The sequence below is a fragment of the Ranitomeya imitator genome, chromosome 3 (genome assembly GCF_032444005.1).
Source record: "Ranitomeya imitator isolate aRanImi1 chromosome 3, aRanImi1.pri, whole genome shotgun sequence".
NCBI lineage: Eukaryota > Metazoa > Chordata > Amphibia > Anura > Dendrobatidae > Ranitomeya > Ranitomeya imitator.
In genome coordinates, this window is record NC_091284.1 from 418,544,357 (window position 1) to 418,563,373 (window position 19,017).

The following is a 19,017-nucleotide window of genomic DNA, read 5'->3' on the forward strand; positions in this document are numbered from 1 at the left end:
TTTTACTGCTCATATCCGATTGTGCCTATCATTGCCCATCTTGTCAACATTTTCCATAGTCCCTGTTAACCATCTTCATCCCTGTACGCTGAAGTTTAGCTTCCTGATGGCTCTGAGTCTGCGGAGTCGTCCGGTAGTCTACGTTCTATCTACTTAGACGGGCAAGAGGTTGTGTCTTCAGACAGTTCTCCCTTTCTGAGCCATTTTGTTGATGTAGCAAAGTCTACATTGCTGGGTTGAGATCCAGGGTTTCGCCCGAGGCCCCCTTCAGTACGTCCTCAGTGTTTGCACTCTAGCAGGTCCCCAGTACCCTACTCTCAAGTCCCTTCTTGTCCTTTCAATTTAATGGTCTTTTCTGGGTTTTATTTTGGAATCCTTAACCCATCCGTTCCAAAGAGGGAAACGTCTCGGTTTCCTATATTTCCTCTCTCCTGACCTTACTGCGAACTGGACCTCTTCTCCGTCTCTGGACCCAACGGTTTCCAGATTTTCCACTGATACAGTCCTCCTCTCCCAGAGAGAGCATCCCTCTAGGATACCAACGGCGGACTAATAGTCCATGGCAAGGTCGACCATTGAAGTGTCCGCCGTTACATTGTGCCCTGCCTTTGTTTCCACCTGGGCAGCAAAGTTTATAGATGCATGGGCTAAGCTGCTCCATCAGGGCACCCTTCATGGAGTCCGATCGGAGGAAATCGCTGTCCTTGCGGACTAATTTACTCTTGCAGGGAAGTACATGGAATCCGCCCCCGCGGATGCCGCTGCAGGTGCTGCTTGGACATCCAGCAATGTCATGCCAATCCGAAGGTTCATTTTGCTTAAGGCGTGGCAGGACTTAAACTCTAGAAGGTCCCTCTCCAGCTTGCCTTCCGAGGTTTTCCGTCAGTTTGGCTCCAACTTGAACCAATTATTAGGGAGGTCATCGGAGGGACGAGTTTGTTTCTTCCTCAAACTAAACCTCGTTCTCCTGGGACCGCATGTGCTTTCCTTTATTTTATGAAAGCCTTTATCCAGGTCCTCCTTTTCTTCAAGACATCGGATATTCCTGCATTTTTGCGAGGGGCAAGTCCTTTTTCGTTTTATTCTTTTCCAGGACGTCCCCCTGACAGCACATTGGAGGACGTCCTCCTCCTCCTTGCAGGGACAGGAAACACAACACGAGAGGTTAAAAGGTCCCACTCCACCCCCTTTCCCTCAGTGTTTTTCCTGTCCCTGCATGGACAGCGCTATACAAGCGGGAAGACTCACCAGTCCGGAGGGCTCGGGGGATCGTGCGGCTAACGCCAATATCCTTTCCCCGCATCACTAAGCCCCAGGCAGAAACTTCCCGGTGGGGAGTCCCTCTGCCAAAAGACCAGTCGAGCGGACGAGTTCCTGGGTCGAACCGCTTCCTCCCGGTGGGGGGCTCTCGGTTCGGGCGCCAGGAGAAGAGGCGCCGCAAGAGGTCCGGCGCCAGCGGCAGCAGCGTGCGTTCCACTGAGTGGAACGCGGAAGTAGGATTGTTAGACCGAGTGCAGTACGTCCGGTGTCAGGCGCAGGTAAGGTGACGTCACATCCGGGGACGGGGCCATCTCGGCGTGCGTTCCACCTGGTGGAACGCGGAAGTAGGCAGCTTTAAGGGCGCAAGGCTCAGGGCACTCGCAGATGGTTATCCAGCGCTTCCTCTGGTGGTAGGAGAGCGCCGGAGTGTATCCCTGGAGAATATTTGCTGCAGGACAGACGTGCGAGCAGTCTGCTGCGGACATGCCGGAGACCAAGGGTGAGTGCAGCAGACGCTGCTATATCCCTTTTATACATATGGGATCATATGAGATCATGTACTTATAGTAGTATTTCTCCACAGAAGATATGGAGAACAGGAATGAGGAGATAGGGGTAAGTGCGCAATGCGCAGAGTACTCAAATATACGCCTGCACACACTGAGCCGTTCTTGTCCTTATTCTTACATTTAGGATAAAGAGGCCAGTCAAGCTCCCCTCCCTCAGACTAAAAGGTCTGGCAAGTCATTGACTAAATCTAAGAGGTGCTCTCTATGTAACACAAAACTTTCAGAAGCATACAAAAAGGATCTGTGCAGCTCTTGTATTAAGAAAATTGTCAGAGAAGAACAACCATCAATGTTGTCCGAAATGAGGAATATAATCCGGGAGGAGGTCCAGAATTCCTTAGCTTCAATGTCACAACGGGAAGTGTACAGTCCGGGCCCGGCTCGTAAAAGACCAAGGAAAGATCCAGAACAGGAGGTTCAGGATGGTTCGTCGGAGGCGGAATCAGAATATAGAGGTTCTGATCAAGAAGAAGGAGAACTGCCAGTAGAAGAACAAGAAGGGAAGAGGTACTACTTTCCAGTTGAAGAAACAGAAGAACTGGTCCAGGCGGTCAGACGTACTATGCAGGTGAAAGAAGATCCACAGCCGAGATCTAGACAAGATCAGATGTTCGGAGGGCTCACATATCAGGAACGGACGGTGTTCCCGGTGAGTGAACACATACGTAAGATGATCTCGCAAGAATGGAAAGATGCGGAACGAAGATTGGTGATGTCCAGAGAGTTTAAAAACCGTCTTCCGTTTGATTCAGAAGAGATCAAGACATGGGAAGAGATTCCGAAGGTAGATGTCCCTTTAGCCAAGGTGGCAAAGAAAACATCAATACCTTTCGAGGATTCATCTAGTCTTAAGGATGCAATGGATCGCAAGGCGGATATCCTTTTACGTCGAGCCTGGGAGACTTCAGCAGCTTTAATAAAAACCAACATCGCAGCTACTTCTGTAGCGAGATCCATGTTCCTGTGGATGGAACAGCTGGAAGAACATTTAATTACGGTAATAAGACTTCACGGGCGGATATAATTGCTTCTCTGCCTATCATTAAGTCAGCCACGGCCTTTATGGCAGATACATCAGCTGAATCTGTGAGATTTGCGGCTAGAAATAGCTCCTTGTCCAATGCAACACGAAGGGCTATTTGGCTTAGATCTTGGTCGGGGGATAATGCATCCAAAAATAAATTATGCGCCATTCCATTTTCAGGTTCCAGAATATTTGGTCAGGCTTTAGATGACATCCTAGAGTCAGCAGCTGATAGTAAAAGAGGGTTTCCCGAGGATAAACCCAAGAAGTTTCAGCCTTTTCGGAGGAGGCCTCTCCCCCCTCCCCCTCCCCCCCGCAGATTTCCAGAGTATAGAGAACAATGGAGATCAGGTAGAGGATCTTTTAGGAGTTCCTACGCTCAGAATAGAAGGGTATAATCAACAACGTCCATGCTAATATAATAGCCCATGGACAAAAAGTGATAAGGCAACGTAGGATATGGATATATAAAAAGTTATATCTTTATTATACACAAAAACACAAGTTTAAAATACGAGACCAAAAACAATAACAGGGCTAAAATAAACCTCCATAGGGAAGGACTAATAGTGTGACGGACGCACATACACTGTTGAATCGCTGGCAGTATATATAGGAATATGCTGATGCTAAAATATTGAAATAACTGCGAGTGATCCAACCACAAGTATAAAACATAAGCGGATACTCAATCTCCTCAATCCACTTGTCGATACAAGACTATGATATAGTATACACATATACAATGTAATAGGTATATAATAAACCAGGGATATAAATCAAAGCCAAACAAACGGTCATATACCAAGTACAAACGCAGTGTATAATATACAAAACAGAGGGGAAATACAGATACCACAATGTTAGCACCGCAATAATGTCACAATAATAAATGACCCAGTGGCTATATATATATAAACCTAATCCCTAGACAAAAAATCAGTATAGGCAAATAAATCCGGCTTCAGACAAAGTCCGAGCGCTAGTGCCGGCAAGTAGTCACAAGTATAGGAGAGCTTACCGCTAAAGTAAGATGCGTCCGGTGTCCTTCCCGCCTGCCCGACGGGCGCCGTTTCGCTGCTCGCTTCTTCCGGGGGCGTGTGCGGAGAGGGGTGCCGACGCTGTATTTAAGTGTCAGGAGGGGGCGTGATGAGAGGTGCCTCCCAGTTGGTAGGCGCATGCGTCAGGGCAGATACTCCCCCTGGTCGAAAGATGACTTCCGGGAGATGCCCGGGTGAAACGCTGTGACACGCACAGCGGTCACCTAATAGACATCCCGGAAATCATAGGAGACTGAACCCAGCGCATGCGCACACCGGGAGACAATTAGAAGGATGGAGATAACCAGAGTACGAATACCGTCCGCTGCTACTAGTGATCAAATAGATAGCGGCGCGAAGAATTAATCATAACGGGGCAATTATAGTGCAGCAATTTATAAAATTATATAAAAGCCGACGAAAACAACGCATTGTGATGTGTATAAACATGTAAGAAAAATTGTTATTATAATAAATAATTTTAATACTATAACTAGTGAACTGGGGAACGTATAATACAAATAAGTCCCAACCCCAGCGTATGAAGATATAAATATACAATACATGTGATACAATAATATTGTTAAATCAGTGTCAATATTTCAACGAACAGTACATTCTATTGATTCCCCCTATATAATACTATATCTGAGGATGTGCAAATCCGCTATATAACAAAAACCAAAATATAAATAAAAATAACAAAAGTAGCACAAATACCAAACAAATATTATAAAAATATGTATATATATAAAAATACATGTATATATAACATATAAATTTAAATATAATATTAAGGAGTCCAAAGATGTGATATATATAATTAATAAAACTCCACTAGTCCCCGATTATTTCTTCAATATGGTCCTCAAATTGCTGGTTATAGACTTGATAGAGGCCATCCTTGCCGTTAAGGGGCGGAAGTAGATCTATCATAATAAGGTATATTATACTCCGTTCATACTCTCTCATAACGTATACTTCTGTAAAAAATATAAAAAGACATGTTAAAATCAATAAAATTAACACAGACGACAATAACTTAAAAAGGAACCCCTAACCTAGATTCAGGAAATTAACCATAGGAAGAGACCCACCGCCATTACAGAAATGCATTAAGACCCAAGTTTTCGTTAAGCCCTTGTGGTGTTAGGGTACCAAGACGAAATATCCATCTGCTCTCATATTGAGCCAAAACTTGGCCTAAGTCTCCTCCTCTAATGCCAAGTTCAACCTGATCAATCCCCCAAATTATTAGCCCACGTGGATTGCATTTATGATGGGCCTTGAAGTGCCTGGGGAGAGTTTTGAGCGTGGAGACATCTTCAATTGTAGCTGCTTTTTCGATATCCCTTATATGTTCCCTCACCCTTATTTTTAGTTCCCGAGTGGTAAGGCCGATATAAATCATCTCACAAGGGCATTTGGCGTAATAAATAACACCCCGTGACGCACATGTGAGGTGCTTCCTAATCTCATAATTCTTAGATCCATTCCAGTTAGAAAACGAAAAAGTTTTACGTAGATTAAGGCAAGCCTTGCAGAAGCCACACGGAAAAAACCCATCAGGTAGGGCCCTCTTTTTGATGTTTCGACTTGAGTCGTAATGGCTATGAACTAGCAAATCCTTAATATTCTGGCTGCGTTTGGCTACCATCTGTGGAGATGTTGGAATCACTTTTCGCAGGATGGGATCTGATTTCAAAATATTCCAGTGTTTGTTTAGGATTTTTCTAAGTTCATTCCACTGATTATTGAAATTTGAAATAAATCTCACTGGCTCTTCAATGTTGGAATGGCACTTCTTAATGGGAGGATGGAGTAGTTTGGCACGAGGTGTATTAATGGCTCTCTTATAACCACGTCTAATGGATTTTTTGCTATATCCTCTGTTGGAGAATCTGCATGCTAAATCCACCGCCTGCTCTTCAAAGGCTTCCTGCTGGGAACAGATTCTTCGAGCCCGAAGAAATTGACCGATTGGTATTCCTCTAATCGTAGATGCAGGGTGTGATGAGGAATAGTGCAGTAAGGAATTTGTAGATGTAGGTTTCCTATATAGGTCTGTAGTGATGGTTCCATCATCCAGGACTTCGATTTTTAAATCTAGAAAGTCAAGTTTCCTTCCACATTTATAGGTGAGGTGGATATTTAAAGAGTTATCATTGAGTTTATTCATGAGGCGATGTAATTCATCCATTGTCCCTTCCCACACAAACCATATATCATCGATATAACGCATCCATCCCTGAACTTTATCCATTTCAGGGATGGTGCCGTCTTGGAAAATGCTTCTCTCCCACGCCCCCATAAATAGGTTGGCATAAGAGGGGGCGCAAGCAGCCCCCATGGCTGTGCCTTGTAATTGGAGGTATGTCTGATTGTTGAACGTGAAGATATTATGGGTTAGGACATACTCCAAAAGGGTCAAAATCAATTCAATCAACTCGGGCATAAAGTTGGTAGATCTCAAATAAAACGCCACTGCACAGAGGCCATCTTGATGTTTAATCGAAGTATATAGTGCCTCAACGTCTGATGTCACCATGATCATATTGTCTTCCAAACAGAGGCTGTCCAATCTCTGTAAGGCAGCTGTTGTATCTTGTATGAAAGAGGGCAATGTTGATACTAGAGGTTTTAAATACCAATCGATGAAACCACAAATCATTTCATTGAGTCCCCCATTTCCAGCCACGATTGGTCTACCGGGTGGGTCAAGGGAGTTTTTGTGCAATTTGGGGATCAAGTAAAACGTAGGTAGTTTTGGATGTAAGTTACGAATGGAATCTACCATCTTTTTCGGAATAATGCCCAGATCCCATGCTTTATCTAAAATGCTAACCAACTCAGTTTGAAAATTGGAGGTAGGATTGAAGTTCAATTTTCTATAACCTAAGGGCGCATTCAATAGCTTATAAGCTTGCCTCTCATATTGGTCAATAGGCCAAATGACCAGATTCCCACCCTTATCGGCCTCTTTAAATACTACATCACTCAGAATAGAAGGGGTAGGAATTCCTTGTTCGGTTCTGGCTATAGACCAAGGAAACAATGACGCCATAGGGATAGGCGGGAGATTAAGTTTCTTCCTCAAACAATGGAGTCAGATCTCAGACAACGATTATGTCCTCAAGATAATCTCAGAGGGTTACAGAATAGAGTTAACATCCCGCGTACCTCAAAGGTGTATCTTACCAACAATGTTAATCAAAGATTCCCCTATGTTTCTAGACCTACAAAAACTGTTCGACTCCGGGGTTATAGTTCGGGTTCCTACTCCAGAAATAGGTGCAGGTCACTATTCCTCTCTTTTTTCTATTCCAAAACCGTCAGGGGAATCCCGTACAATAATAAATTTAAAACCTCTAAACGTTTTCGTCAAATACAAACGGTTCAGAATGGAGTCGATCAGGTCCATCATTCATCTTATAAACAAAGATTCGGTAATGTGCACTCTCGATCTGAAGAGTGCGTATTATCAGGTCCCGATACATCTCTCTTCTCAGGAGCTTCTGAGATTCTCAGTAAGTCTTTCGGACATGACCTGCCACTTCCAATTTCAATGCCTCCCTTTCGGTCTAGCATCCGCCCCAAGAATTTTCACCAAATTGGTAGCAGAGGTGGTGGCTTTCTTAAGAAACCAAGGAATAACAATAATTCCTTACTTGGACGATTTTCTGGTTGTGGCACGATCAAGGGCCATTCTGCTACAACACAGAGATCGGGTCATAGCAGTATTAGAGGAAATAGGATGGGTGGTCAACAGGAAAAAGTCACATTTAAAGCCAGAATCCCAGACGATATTTCTAGGAGTACTCTTGGATTCTACAACCAGGCAGTCCTTCTTACCAAGGGACAAACGAACCTCATTAAAAAAGATGATCTTAGAATTCCAAAGAAGTCCAGTGACGATAAGAGCAGCTATGAAAATCTTGGGGAAGATGACAGCATGAATTCCGTGTGTCAGATGGGCTCAGGCTCACTCAAGGCCTTTACAAGAACAGATACTCATGGTATGGGATCGACGTCGTTCCACATTAGACAAGAGGCTAGAGCTATCAATGAAGACAAGAAGATCACTACGATGGTGGATCCAGGACTACAATCTAAAAAAGGGCATCCCTTGGATATCAACCCCTTGTGTGATAATCACCACAGATGCAAGTCAGTGGGGATGGGGAGCGCACCTGGAAGGAAAATTCTTTCAGGACAAGTGGCCCGAGGAGATCAGTCAGATGTCGTCAAATTACAGAGAATTATACGCAGTCTGGGAAGCTCTCAGAAGAAACCGTTCACGCCTAAAGGACAAACATGTAAAAATCCTATCCGACAATGTAACAGCGGTATCCTTTTTGAGGCATCAGGGAGGTTCCAAACACAAAGCGCTTCAAGGTCTAGCGCAGAGAATATTTGCCTGGGCAGAAGACGTTGTCTTATCTATAACAGCAGTGCATCTAGAAGGGTCACAGAACATACTAGCCGACTATCTAAGCAGAAAGAAAGTTTCTCCAACCGAATGGGAACTAAGTCAAGAAATGTTCCAAATTCTTTGCCACCGTTGGGGAACGCCCAGGATAGATTTATTCGCCACAAGGAAAAATTCAAAGGTTCCCAGATTTTATTCCCTCAACCCTCTAGACATGCCGGAAGCAGTCGACGCCTTAAGTCAAGCATGGAGCGAACCTCTGTCTTACACATTTCCACCAATAGCACTAATTCCAGTAGTGCTCAGGAAGATTCAGGAAGACCAGGCAACAGTGCTGACGATTGTACCATTCTGGCCAAAGAGAAGTTGGTTCCCATTGTTGGGGGCCATGGCAACGGAAGACCCTATCATACTCCCGTTATGGAAGGATATAATTCATCAAGGGCCTGTTTTACACCAAAACCCGGAGAGACTGCATCTGTCAGCATGGATCCTGAGAGGGACATCTTGAAATCCAGAGGTCTTTCAGATGAAGTAATTACAACCATCCAGGCTAGTAGGAAGCCTGTCACCTCTGCCATCTACCTCAAAATCTGGAAAAAATTTTGTATGGGAAGTGGCGGGTCAGCTGTGATTCCGGGGGTCTTAGATGTTCCTAGAGTCTTAAAATTCTTACAGGCAGGCTTTGACTTGGGGCTCAGGCCAGCTACAATTAAAGTCCAGATCTCGGCCCTTAGTACTTTTCTGGATTATCCATTAGCTTCCCACCCCTGGATAATCAGATTTGTGAGGGCTATCCAAAGATTACGGCCTACCTTGAGACAGCTAGCTCCCACATGGGACTTAAATTTAGTCCTTAGGTCTCTTTGTAAAGATCCCTATTCTCTAGAGGAGGACATGCCTATTTCAGTTCGTACCTGGAAGACGGCCTTCCTAGTAGCGATTACAACAGCTAAACGCGTAGGGGAGATTCAGGCTCTATCAATTAAGGATCCATATCTTCAAGTCAGAGAGGATCATATAATCCTAAAATTAGACCCAGCTTTTATTCCAAAAATAGCTTCAGCTAAAAATCGAGATCAGGAAATAATTTTACCTTCCTTTTGTGAGAACCCTTCTAATGAAAAAGAACAGGCTTTACACTCCCTGGATGTTAGGCAGGCAGTATTAAACTATCTAGAGGCCACTAGCTCCTGGAGGAAGGATTCTAATCTTTTTATCCTATTTGGAGGTAAGAATAAAGGTAAAAAAGCTTCCAAGGCGTCTATAGCTAGATGGATTACTACTATAATTTCAAAAGCCTACGCATCAGAATGGATAGCGTGCCCAACAGGGATTAAAGCTCACTCTACTAGGGCTGTTTCAGCATCATGGGCTGAGCGAGCAGGAGCGTCACTAGATCAGATTTGCAAGGCAGCAACTTGGGCCAGAGTAAACACGTTCTGTAAGCACTATAAGCTAGACGTAGTAGCAGCTCAGCAGACGTCTTATGGGAGGAAAGTTCTCCAAGCAGTTGTCCCACCCTAAACGTAGTTTTCTTTGGTATTCTCCAATGTGCTGTCAGGGGGACGTCCTGGAAAATGGGTATTATTACCTACCGATAATTCGGTTTCCAGGAGTCCATCCTGACAGCACCGTTATTTCCCCCCCTATGCATGCCAGTTCATATGCTGTAATATGTTTGGTCAAATAAAGTTTTCAAAAGTATATCTATCCATGGTGTGGTACTTGTCAAAACACTGAGGGAAAGGGGGTGGAGTGGGACCTTTTAACCTCTCGTGTTGTGTTTCCTGTCCCTGCAAGGAGGAGGAGGACGTCCTCCAATGTGCTGTCAGGATGGACTCCTGGAAACCGAATTATCGGTAGGTAATAATACCCATTTTCAGCAGGCTGTCAACCACTTCCAGAGTCTGCGTCAGCAGTTTTGTACATTCTGTGAATCACATGTTTAGTGCTCTGCCCTTACCTTGCCGAGGTTCTCCATAGCTCAGTCCATCATTCTTGATTCCCTTCCTTTCGTCCTGCTTGGACTCATCCTTCGTAGCGTTCGCTCATCACGCTACCGGGTCAGGGCGAGGTGCATCTATCCAGCTAAGGCTGCCCCTCCCCCTTTTTAGTATACTGGCTCGGCGTAGAGAGACCCTCCGGCCTCCAAATCAGCGTATGCTCGCAAAATCCGGTCAGCAATGTTTAGATTTCCGGGTCAGAGCAGAGCTCCACCTTCCAGGTTTAAGACGCACTCTACCCGGGCAGTGGGCGCCTCCCGGCGGTGCACATATAGGGCCTCTGCCTTGCACCTCTACAGTCCGATGATCGGTCCTCCACATGTTCGTGAAACTTCCATGCCTAGCTTAGGCGTATGCCGGCTTAGGTAGGAAGACCTTGCAGGTGACGGTGGTCAGTTCCTCTGACCCAGATTGGAGTTGACTGCTGTTCCCGCCCCAGGGACTGCTTTGGGACGTCCCATGGTTTCCTGTGTCCCCCAATGAGGCGATAGAGAAAACAGGATTTTTGGTTGCTTACCGTAAAATCTGTTTCTCGGACCCTTCATTGGGGGACACAGCACCCTCCCAAGTTGAACAGCTCTGTTTATTGTGTTATACTGTTAACGTTTGAGTTCTTTGAACACTCTTTGAGTGTTTGAAACTGTTAATCTGTAGAGGGCTGTGGAATCTGTTGGCGTTATATGAATAAAGTTTATTATTATTATTATATTATCCTTTCTCTTTACACGTTGCTTCTCCTACTGCTTTCTCACTAACTGAATATCCTACTTCCTGTCGGTGGGGTGTACACTGCAGAGGAGGAGCTAACTTTATTTGCATAGTGTCAGCCTCCTAGTGGCAGCAGCATACACCCATGGTTTCCTGTGTCCCCCAATGAAGGCTCCGAGAAACAGATTTTACGGTAAGCAACCAAAAATCCTGTTTTATTTATTTTTAATAATTTCTAGGTTTGTTATAACCTGGGGTCTAGTGAGACCCCAGAACATAAGGAACATTCAATTTGCATCAAATTACTTCCCTGCAATAGGATAGAGGGAGGTAGAGAAGCTTGGGTATACCAGCATTTACTGAAGACTGGAAGAAGTATCATAAGGTTTTTTTTTCATAGGTTAACCAAACATGCAAGTCTCCAAATATTCCCATGTTGCTACTGATAACAGCTATCATGGTACCTGTGTGGTTTTAGTTCTGATATAACAGATTGCTTTAATGTTATTGTTCTTGTTTTTTTTTAATGAAGTGTATAAATACTTTTAATCTTATTTTGCAGGGCTCCAGAGATTCTGATGAGAAGTGGCCATAATCGTGCAGTGGACTGGTGGAGTTTGGGAGCCTTGATGTATGACATGCTAACTGGGGCTGTAAGTGTGAAGATGTTTTTGCCGTAAAAAAACATCTGCAATCTATACTAGTCTGCTGGCATGTCCTAATGAGTGGCATAGTATTACCTACCGATAGTATTACCTACCAATATGCATGTACTTCTATGTACTTCTATGTCGGAATGTAATTCTTGCATGATGCTATAGATGTGGCCATGAAATGGCTGCAGATATACAACCCAAATTCCAAAAAAATTGGCACGCTGTGCAAAATGTGAAGAAAACATGAATGCAATGATTTAGAAATCCTTTATAGCAATATTTTAATCACAGCAAGACCTTTAAAACACATCAGAAATTGAAAGTGAGATATTTTTCCATTTCATTTAAGAAAATTCTATCATTTAGAAAATGATTGCAGCAATGCATCTCAAAAACATCACTTGAGACCGGTTTAACGGCTGGTACTAATGAAAAAAACAGCTGTAGGGTTTGTCTAATATGTCACATGACGGTATAAAAAACATCATGCTAGAGAGGCAGAGTCTCACGGAAGCAAAGATGGTTAGAGGTTCAGCAATCTGTGAACTAAAAGTATCTAAAAATTGTGGGCCAATTTCAAAAAAATGTTCAACGTAAAATAAAAATAGCAAAGGGATGTCAAACTCCAATAAACAGAGAGCTATAATTAAAATTTGAACAAAGTTGCAGGCCATCCTTGATATTTATTTAAAAAAAAGTCTATTGGAAATTTTTCCTTATCAAATCTAATTATGAACATTTTCATATGGAAACAAACCTAAAGTGGTTGTCCCACGGACAAAATACATTTTAATTAATAGATCTTGAAATAATATAATTTAACCCCTTTCTGACAATAGACGTACTATCTCATCGAGGTGGGGTGGGCCCGTATGACCACCGACGGGATAGTACGTCATAGCGATCGGCCGCGCTCACGGGGGAGCGCGGCCGGGTGTCAGCTGCCTTTTGCACCTGACATTCGGCACTATGTGCCAGGAGCGGTCACGGACCGCTCCCGGCACATTAACCCCCGGCACACCGCGATCAAACATGATCGCGGTGTGCCGGCGGTACAGGGAAGCATCGCGCAGGGGGGGGGGGGGGCTCCCTGCGGGCTTCCCTGAGCCCCCTCGAAGGTCTCTTACCTCCTTCCTCGCTGCAGGCCCCGGATCCAAAATGGCCGCGGCATCCGGGTCCTGCAGGGAGGGAGGTGGCTTCACAGCGCCTGCATAGAGCAGGCACTGTGAAGCCTGGAGCTGTGCATGTCAGATCGCTGATATGACACAGTGCACAGCAAAGTGTCAGATCAGCGATCTTACATTATAACATGATGCCCCCCCCCCCCCCCTCCCGGGGCAATGTTATAGTGTAAAAAAAAATTCCTCCAAAAATTCCCCCCCTCCCCCCCAAAAAAAAAAATACTGTTCCTATAAATACATTTCTTTATCTAAATAAGAAAAAAAACAATAAAAGTACACATTTAGTATCGCCACGTCCGTAACGACCCCACCTATAAAAATGTCCCGCAAGATAACTCCTTCAGTGAACGCGGTAAAAAAAAAAAGAGGCAAAAAAACAACGCTTTATTATCATACCGCCAAACAGAGTGGAATAACACGTGATCAAAAAGACAGATATAAATAACCATGGTACCGCTGAAAACGTCATCTTGTCCTGCAAAAAACGAGCTGCCATACAGCATCATCAGCGAAAAAAATAAAAAAAGTTATAGTACTCAGAATTAGAGTTGAGCGACCTTGACCTTTTTAGAGTCGAGCCGGGTTTCGCGAAACCCGACTATCTCAAAAGTCGGGTCGAGTGAAATCGGCCGATTATGACGTAAAGTCGGGATCGACCGAAACACGAAACCCAATGCAAGTCAATGGGGCAGCATAGTCGGCAGTGAGTGGGGGCCAGGAAAACACCTAGAGTGCCCATTTTAATGTCAAAACCATCCATTCTTCTTAATGAAGCTTGTCAAGCGTAATTTACCTTATAATAATTGGAAGGCATTTGAAATTGGGGGTCATTTGGCTAAAGTTGTGGTGGGTAGGGCTGGTGCAAGTAATTAGTGGGCCCAGGAAATCTGGACCACGTCACGGCAGTGGAGCAGGGAGAGGTAAGTATTTCAACTTTGCAAGTGCTGTGAACCTGAGCAAGCAGGGGGGGCCCACTCGTTGGCATTGGCACTGGCACAGGGCCCCTCAAAGTACAGCGGTGTGTTTGCACGGCGGGGGCGCCTCCCACCGGCAGCAACACTTTTGCGTACTATGAGAGGCCCTGTGCCAGTGACGTCGCCAACTAGTATTCCTCCCCCCACCTGATGAAGGAACCTGCACTTTCATCTGCACCTTCCTCTTTGTCCCCGTGTAAGGTGGTATGGTATGCGGGAAGAGCAACCTGACTTTCAGCAGGGTCACAATGTTGTTGTGTAGCGTGCACGGGGAATGTTGCGTTATGGGTCAATTTACCAGCAGACTCATCTATCACTGGCTGGGCAATGGGCAGGATGAGGAGGAAACACAGATATAGGCCCAAAGAATAAAGTTGGCTAAATGCAGTTCAAAATTGGTAACACAGGAATAACCAGGGGGCATTGCAGTGGAGGACAACTGGAATGAGAGGCTGACACAGAGAGTAGGCCCAAATCAGTAAGTAGTCGAAATGCAGTTCAAAATTGGCAACCGTAGTAAACAGGCGGCACAGCTTTGTTCAGTGGAGGAGAACAGCAAGGAGTGGCAGACACCGATAGTAGGCCCCAACCCAACTAGTAGGCCAAATGCAGTCTAACATTAACAACTAATTAACGAGCGCCTGAAAACGGAATTTCAGGACAGGAAACCAGGAGAACAGCAAGGAGTGGCAGACACCGATAGTAGGCCCCAAACCAACTAGTACGCCAAATGCAGTTGTTCCGTTTAACCACAATTTAATGAGAGCCTGAAGATAGAAGTTCAGGAAAGGCAACCTGGAGAACACCTTGGAGTGGAACACACCATCTCTCTACACCCCATACCCAATTTGTAGGCCTAATGCAGTGTAGTTTCCAAGAACTACTAAACGAGAGCCGGAAGATCGAAGCTCAGGAAAGGCAACCTGGAGAACACCTTGGAGTGGAACACACCATCTCTCTACACCCCATACCCAATTTGTAGGCCTAATGCAGTGTAGTTTCCAACAACTACTAAACGAGAGCCGGAAGATCGAAGCTCAGGAAAGGCAACCTGGAGAACACCTTGGAGTGGAACACACCATCTCTCTACACCCCATACCCAATTTGTAGGCCTAATGCAGCGTAGTTTCCAACAACTACTAAACGAGAGCATGAAGATCGAAGCATTGGCGAGGAAACCTGGGGAACACCTTGGAGTGGAACACACCATCTCTCTACACCCCATACCCAATTTGTAGGCCCAATGCAGCGTAGTTTCCAACAACTACTAAACGAGAGCCGGAAGATCGAAGCAATGGAGAGGAAACCTGGGGAACACCTTGGAGTGTAACACACCATCTCTCTACACCCCATACCCAATTTGTAGGCCTAATGCAGCGTAGTTTCCAACAACTACTAAACGAGAGCCGGAAGATCGAAGCAATGGAGAGGAAACCTGGGGAACACCTTGGAGTGTAACACACCATCTCTCTACACCCCATACCCAATTTGTAGGCCTAATGCAGCGTAGTTTCCAACAACTACTAAACGAGAGCATGAAGATCGAAGCAATGGAGAGGAAACCTGGGGAACACCTTGGAGTGGAACACACCATCTCTCTACACCCCATACCCAATTTGTAGGCCTAATGCAGCGTAGTTTCCAACAACTACTAAACGAGAGCATGATGATCGAAGCATTGGCGAGGAAACCTGGGGAACACCTTGGAGTGGAACACACCATCTCTCTACAGTGGAACACACCATCTCTCTACACCCCATACCCAATTTGTAGGCCTAATGCAGCGTAGTTTCCAACAACTACTAAACGAGAGCTGGAAGATCGAAGCTCAGGAAAGGCAACCTGGGGAACACCTTGGAGTGGAACACACCATCTCTCTACACCCCATACCCAATTTGTAGGCCTAATGCAGCGTAGTTTCCAACAACTACTAAACGAGAGCCGGAAGATCGAAGCAATGGAGAGGAAACCTGGGGAACACCTTGGAGTGTAACACACCATCTCTCTACACCCCATACCCAATTTGTAGGCCTAATGCAGCGTAGTTTCCAACAACTACTAAACGAGAGCCGGAAGATCGAAGCAATGGAGAGGAAACCTGGGGAACACCTTGGAGTGTAACACACCATCTCTCTACACCCCATACCCAATTTGTAGGCCTAATGCAGCGTAGTTTCCAACAACTACTAAACGAGAGCCGGAAGATCGAAGCAATGGAGAGGAAACCTGGGGAACACCTTGGAGTGTAACACACCATCTCTCTACACCCCATACCCAATTTGTAGGCCTAATGCAGCGTAGTTTCCAACAACTACTAAACGAGAGCATGAAGATCGAAGCAATGGAGAGGAAACCTGGGGAACACCTTGGAGTGGAACACACCATCTCTCTACACCCCATACCCAATTTGTAGGCCTAATGCAGCGTAGTTTCCAACAACTACTAAACGAGAGCATGATGATCGAAGCATTGGCGAGGAAACCTGGGGAACACCTTGGAGTGGAACACACCATCTCTCTACAGTGGAACACACCATCTCTCTACACCCCATACCCAATTTGTAGGCCTAATGCAGCGTAGTTTCCAACAACTACTAAACGAGAGCCGGAAGATCGAAGCTCAGGAAAGGCAACCTGGGGAACACCTTGGAGTGGAACACACCATCTCTCTACACCCCATACCCAATTTGTAGGCCCAATGCAGCGTAGTTTCCAACAACTACTAAACGAGAGCCGGAAGATCGAAGCTCAGGAAAGGCAACCTGGGGAACACCTTGGAGTGTAACAAACCCTCTCTCTACACCACGGAAGGGCTGATTCTTAGGAAGGAAGGCTGTCGGAAAGAAGCAGGGCGCGTCCGAGGGTGATTATATTCTTATTAGGTATATACTCACCCTCGGACGCGCCCTGCTTCTTTATTTGTAATGAATGTTTATTTGCAATGTGGTTTTGACTTACTCTATTTTTTTGGTAAATAATGATTTTATTATTTTCATTGTTTTGCATCTTCTTGGCAATAATATAAAGAAGACGCGACAGGACAACACTCGGTGGATGCCATATCTGTGTTTAAAATTGAAAAAACCTTTCAGTTAACTACTTGCAGGAGAAAGTTATTGTAGCTGGTGGCCATTTTTAGTACTGTACCAGATTTTTGTTGTATGTTTGTTTTTAATGTTAAAATGTCTGCATTTGATATCTCTCCAGTATTTTCTTTTTTATAAGCAAAATACTTATTTTTATATTTTCTGATGTTGGTTCCAGGGGTACACGGGCAGCAGTGGTGTGGTCAGTGGAGGCCTAGTGGAAGGAGTGACCGCAGACAGGCATCGAAGGCCTAAAATAATAACACATGGCTGTAGGCAATTTTAAATTGGTTCCAGGGGTACACGGGCAGCAGTGGTGTGGTCAGTGGAGGACTAGTGGAAGGAGTGACCTCAGACAGGCATCGAAGGCCTAAAATAATAACACATGGCTGTAGGCAATTTTAAATTGGTTACAGGGGTACACGGGCAGCAGTGGTGTGGTCAGTGGAGGCCTAGTGGAAGGAGTGACCGCAGACAGGCATCGAAGGCCTAAAATAATAACACATGGCTGTAGGCAATTTTAAATTGGTTACAGGGGTACACGGGCAGCAGTGGTGTGGTCAGTGGAGGCCTAGTGGAAGGAGTGACCGCAGACAGGCATCGAAGGCCTAAAATAATAACACATGGCTGTAGGCAATTTTAAATTGGTTCCAGGGGTACACGGGCAGCAGTGGTGTGGTCAGTGGAGGCCTAGTGGAAGGAGTGACCGCAGACAGGCATCGAAGGCCTAAAATAATAACACATGGCTGTAGGCAATTTTAAATTGGTTCCAGGGGTACACGGGCAGCAGTGGTGTGGTCAGTGGAGGCCTAGTGGAAGGAGTGACCGCAGACAGGCATCGAAGGCCTAAAATAATAACACATGGCTGTAGGCAATTTTAAATTGGTTCCAGGGGTACACGGGCAGCAGTGGTGTGGTCAGTGGAGGCCTAGTGGAAGGAGTGACCGCAGACAGGCATCGAAGGCCTAAAATAATAACACATGGCTGTAGGCAATTTTAAATTGGTTACAGGGGTACACGGGCAGCAGTGGTGTGGTCAGTGGAGGCCTAGTGGAAGGAGTCACCGCAGACAGGCATCGAAGGCCTAACATAACAAAAATGTCAATACAATGGTATTGTAAGTGGCAGGCATTGAAGGATGTCAGCGCATAGACTAAACATTGGTGGAGCTGTGAGATAATTTTGCAAGTGGTAGAGCACTGTTTGAGCTGGGGTGGGGGGAAACTGTCTTGTGGCCGGCGGTACAGGCCCAGGGCCCCTCATATTACAACGGTGTGTCTGACGTTGGGTGCGCACCACCACCGCCAGAGACACTTTATTGTACTAGGAGGGACCCAGTTGCAGTGCCGTCGACCAAAAGCGGGCTCACCCACCTCTTCAGACAAACTGCACTCTCACGGGTGCTGTCGCCAAGTGTCGATACCACGGCCCCGTGTGGGGAGTTTGGCCATTTAGTGAGGTGTAAACATGTCGTATGCTGGACAATCAGGTGCAGAAAATTATGAGATTGGAAAAGGCATTCAGAATAGTCCACAGGCAAGACCTTTTCATAGGAAAGCTAGGTGTCAGCCGGGCAAGGTGGGGCAAAAGATTTCGAAATCCAGTTGTGGTTCATTTTAATGAAGGTTAGATCATCTACATTTTGGGTAGCCAGACGAGTCCTTTTTTCTGTTAGTATTGAACCTGCAGCACTGAATACTCTTTCTGATAGGACACTAGCTGCCGGGCAAGCAAGCTCCTGCAATGCATATTCTGCCAATTCTGGCCAGGTGTCTAATTTTGATGCCCAGTAATCAAATGGGAATGACGGTTGAGGGAGAACATCGATAAGGGATGAAAAATAGTTTGTAACCATACTGGACAAATGTTGTCTCCTGTCACTTTGAATTGATGCTGCAGTACCTGTCCTGTCTGCGGTCATAGCAAAATCACTCCACAACCTGGTCAGAAAACCCCTCTGGCCAACGCCACTTCTGATTTCTGCCCCTCTAACTCCTCTGGTCTGCTGGCCCCTGCAGCTCGTGTGAGAACGATCACGGGCGCTGTGTGCAGGGAATGCCAGAAGCAAACGGTCAACAAGAGTTG

The 19,017-nt window shown here is 45.4% G+C and overlaps 1 protein-coding gene across 2 annotated transcripts in view; it reads left to right on the plus strand.

Moving 5' to 3' along the window:
* The window catches only part of RPS6KB1 (ribosomal protein S6 kinase B1), a 113,161-nt gene that overhangs the window by 58,125 nt on the left and 36,019 nt on the right, over positions 1 to 19,017 (plus strand). For both annotated transcript variants that reach the window (XM_069757195.1, XM_069757194.1), the window contains exon 9: positions 11,599 to 11,689. In XM_069757195.1, coding sequence (XP_069613296.1) covers positions 11,599 to 11,689 — 91 coding nt within the window. The remainder of the gene's footprint in view (positions 1 to 11,598; positions 11,690 to 19,017) is intronic.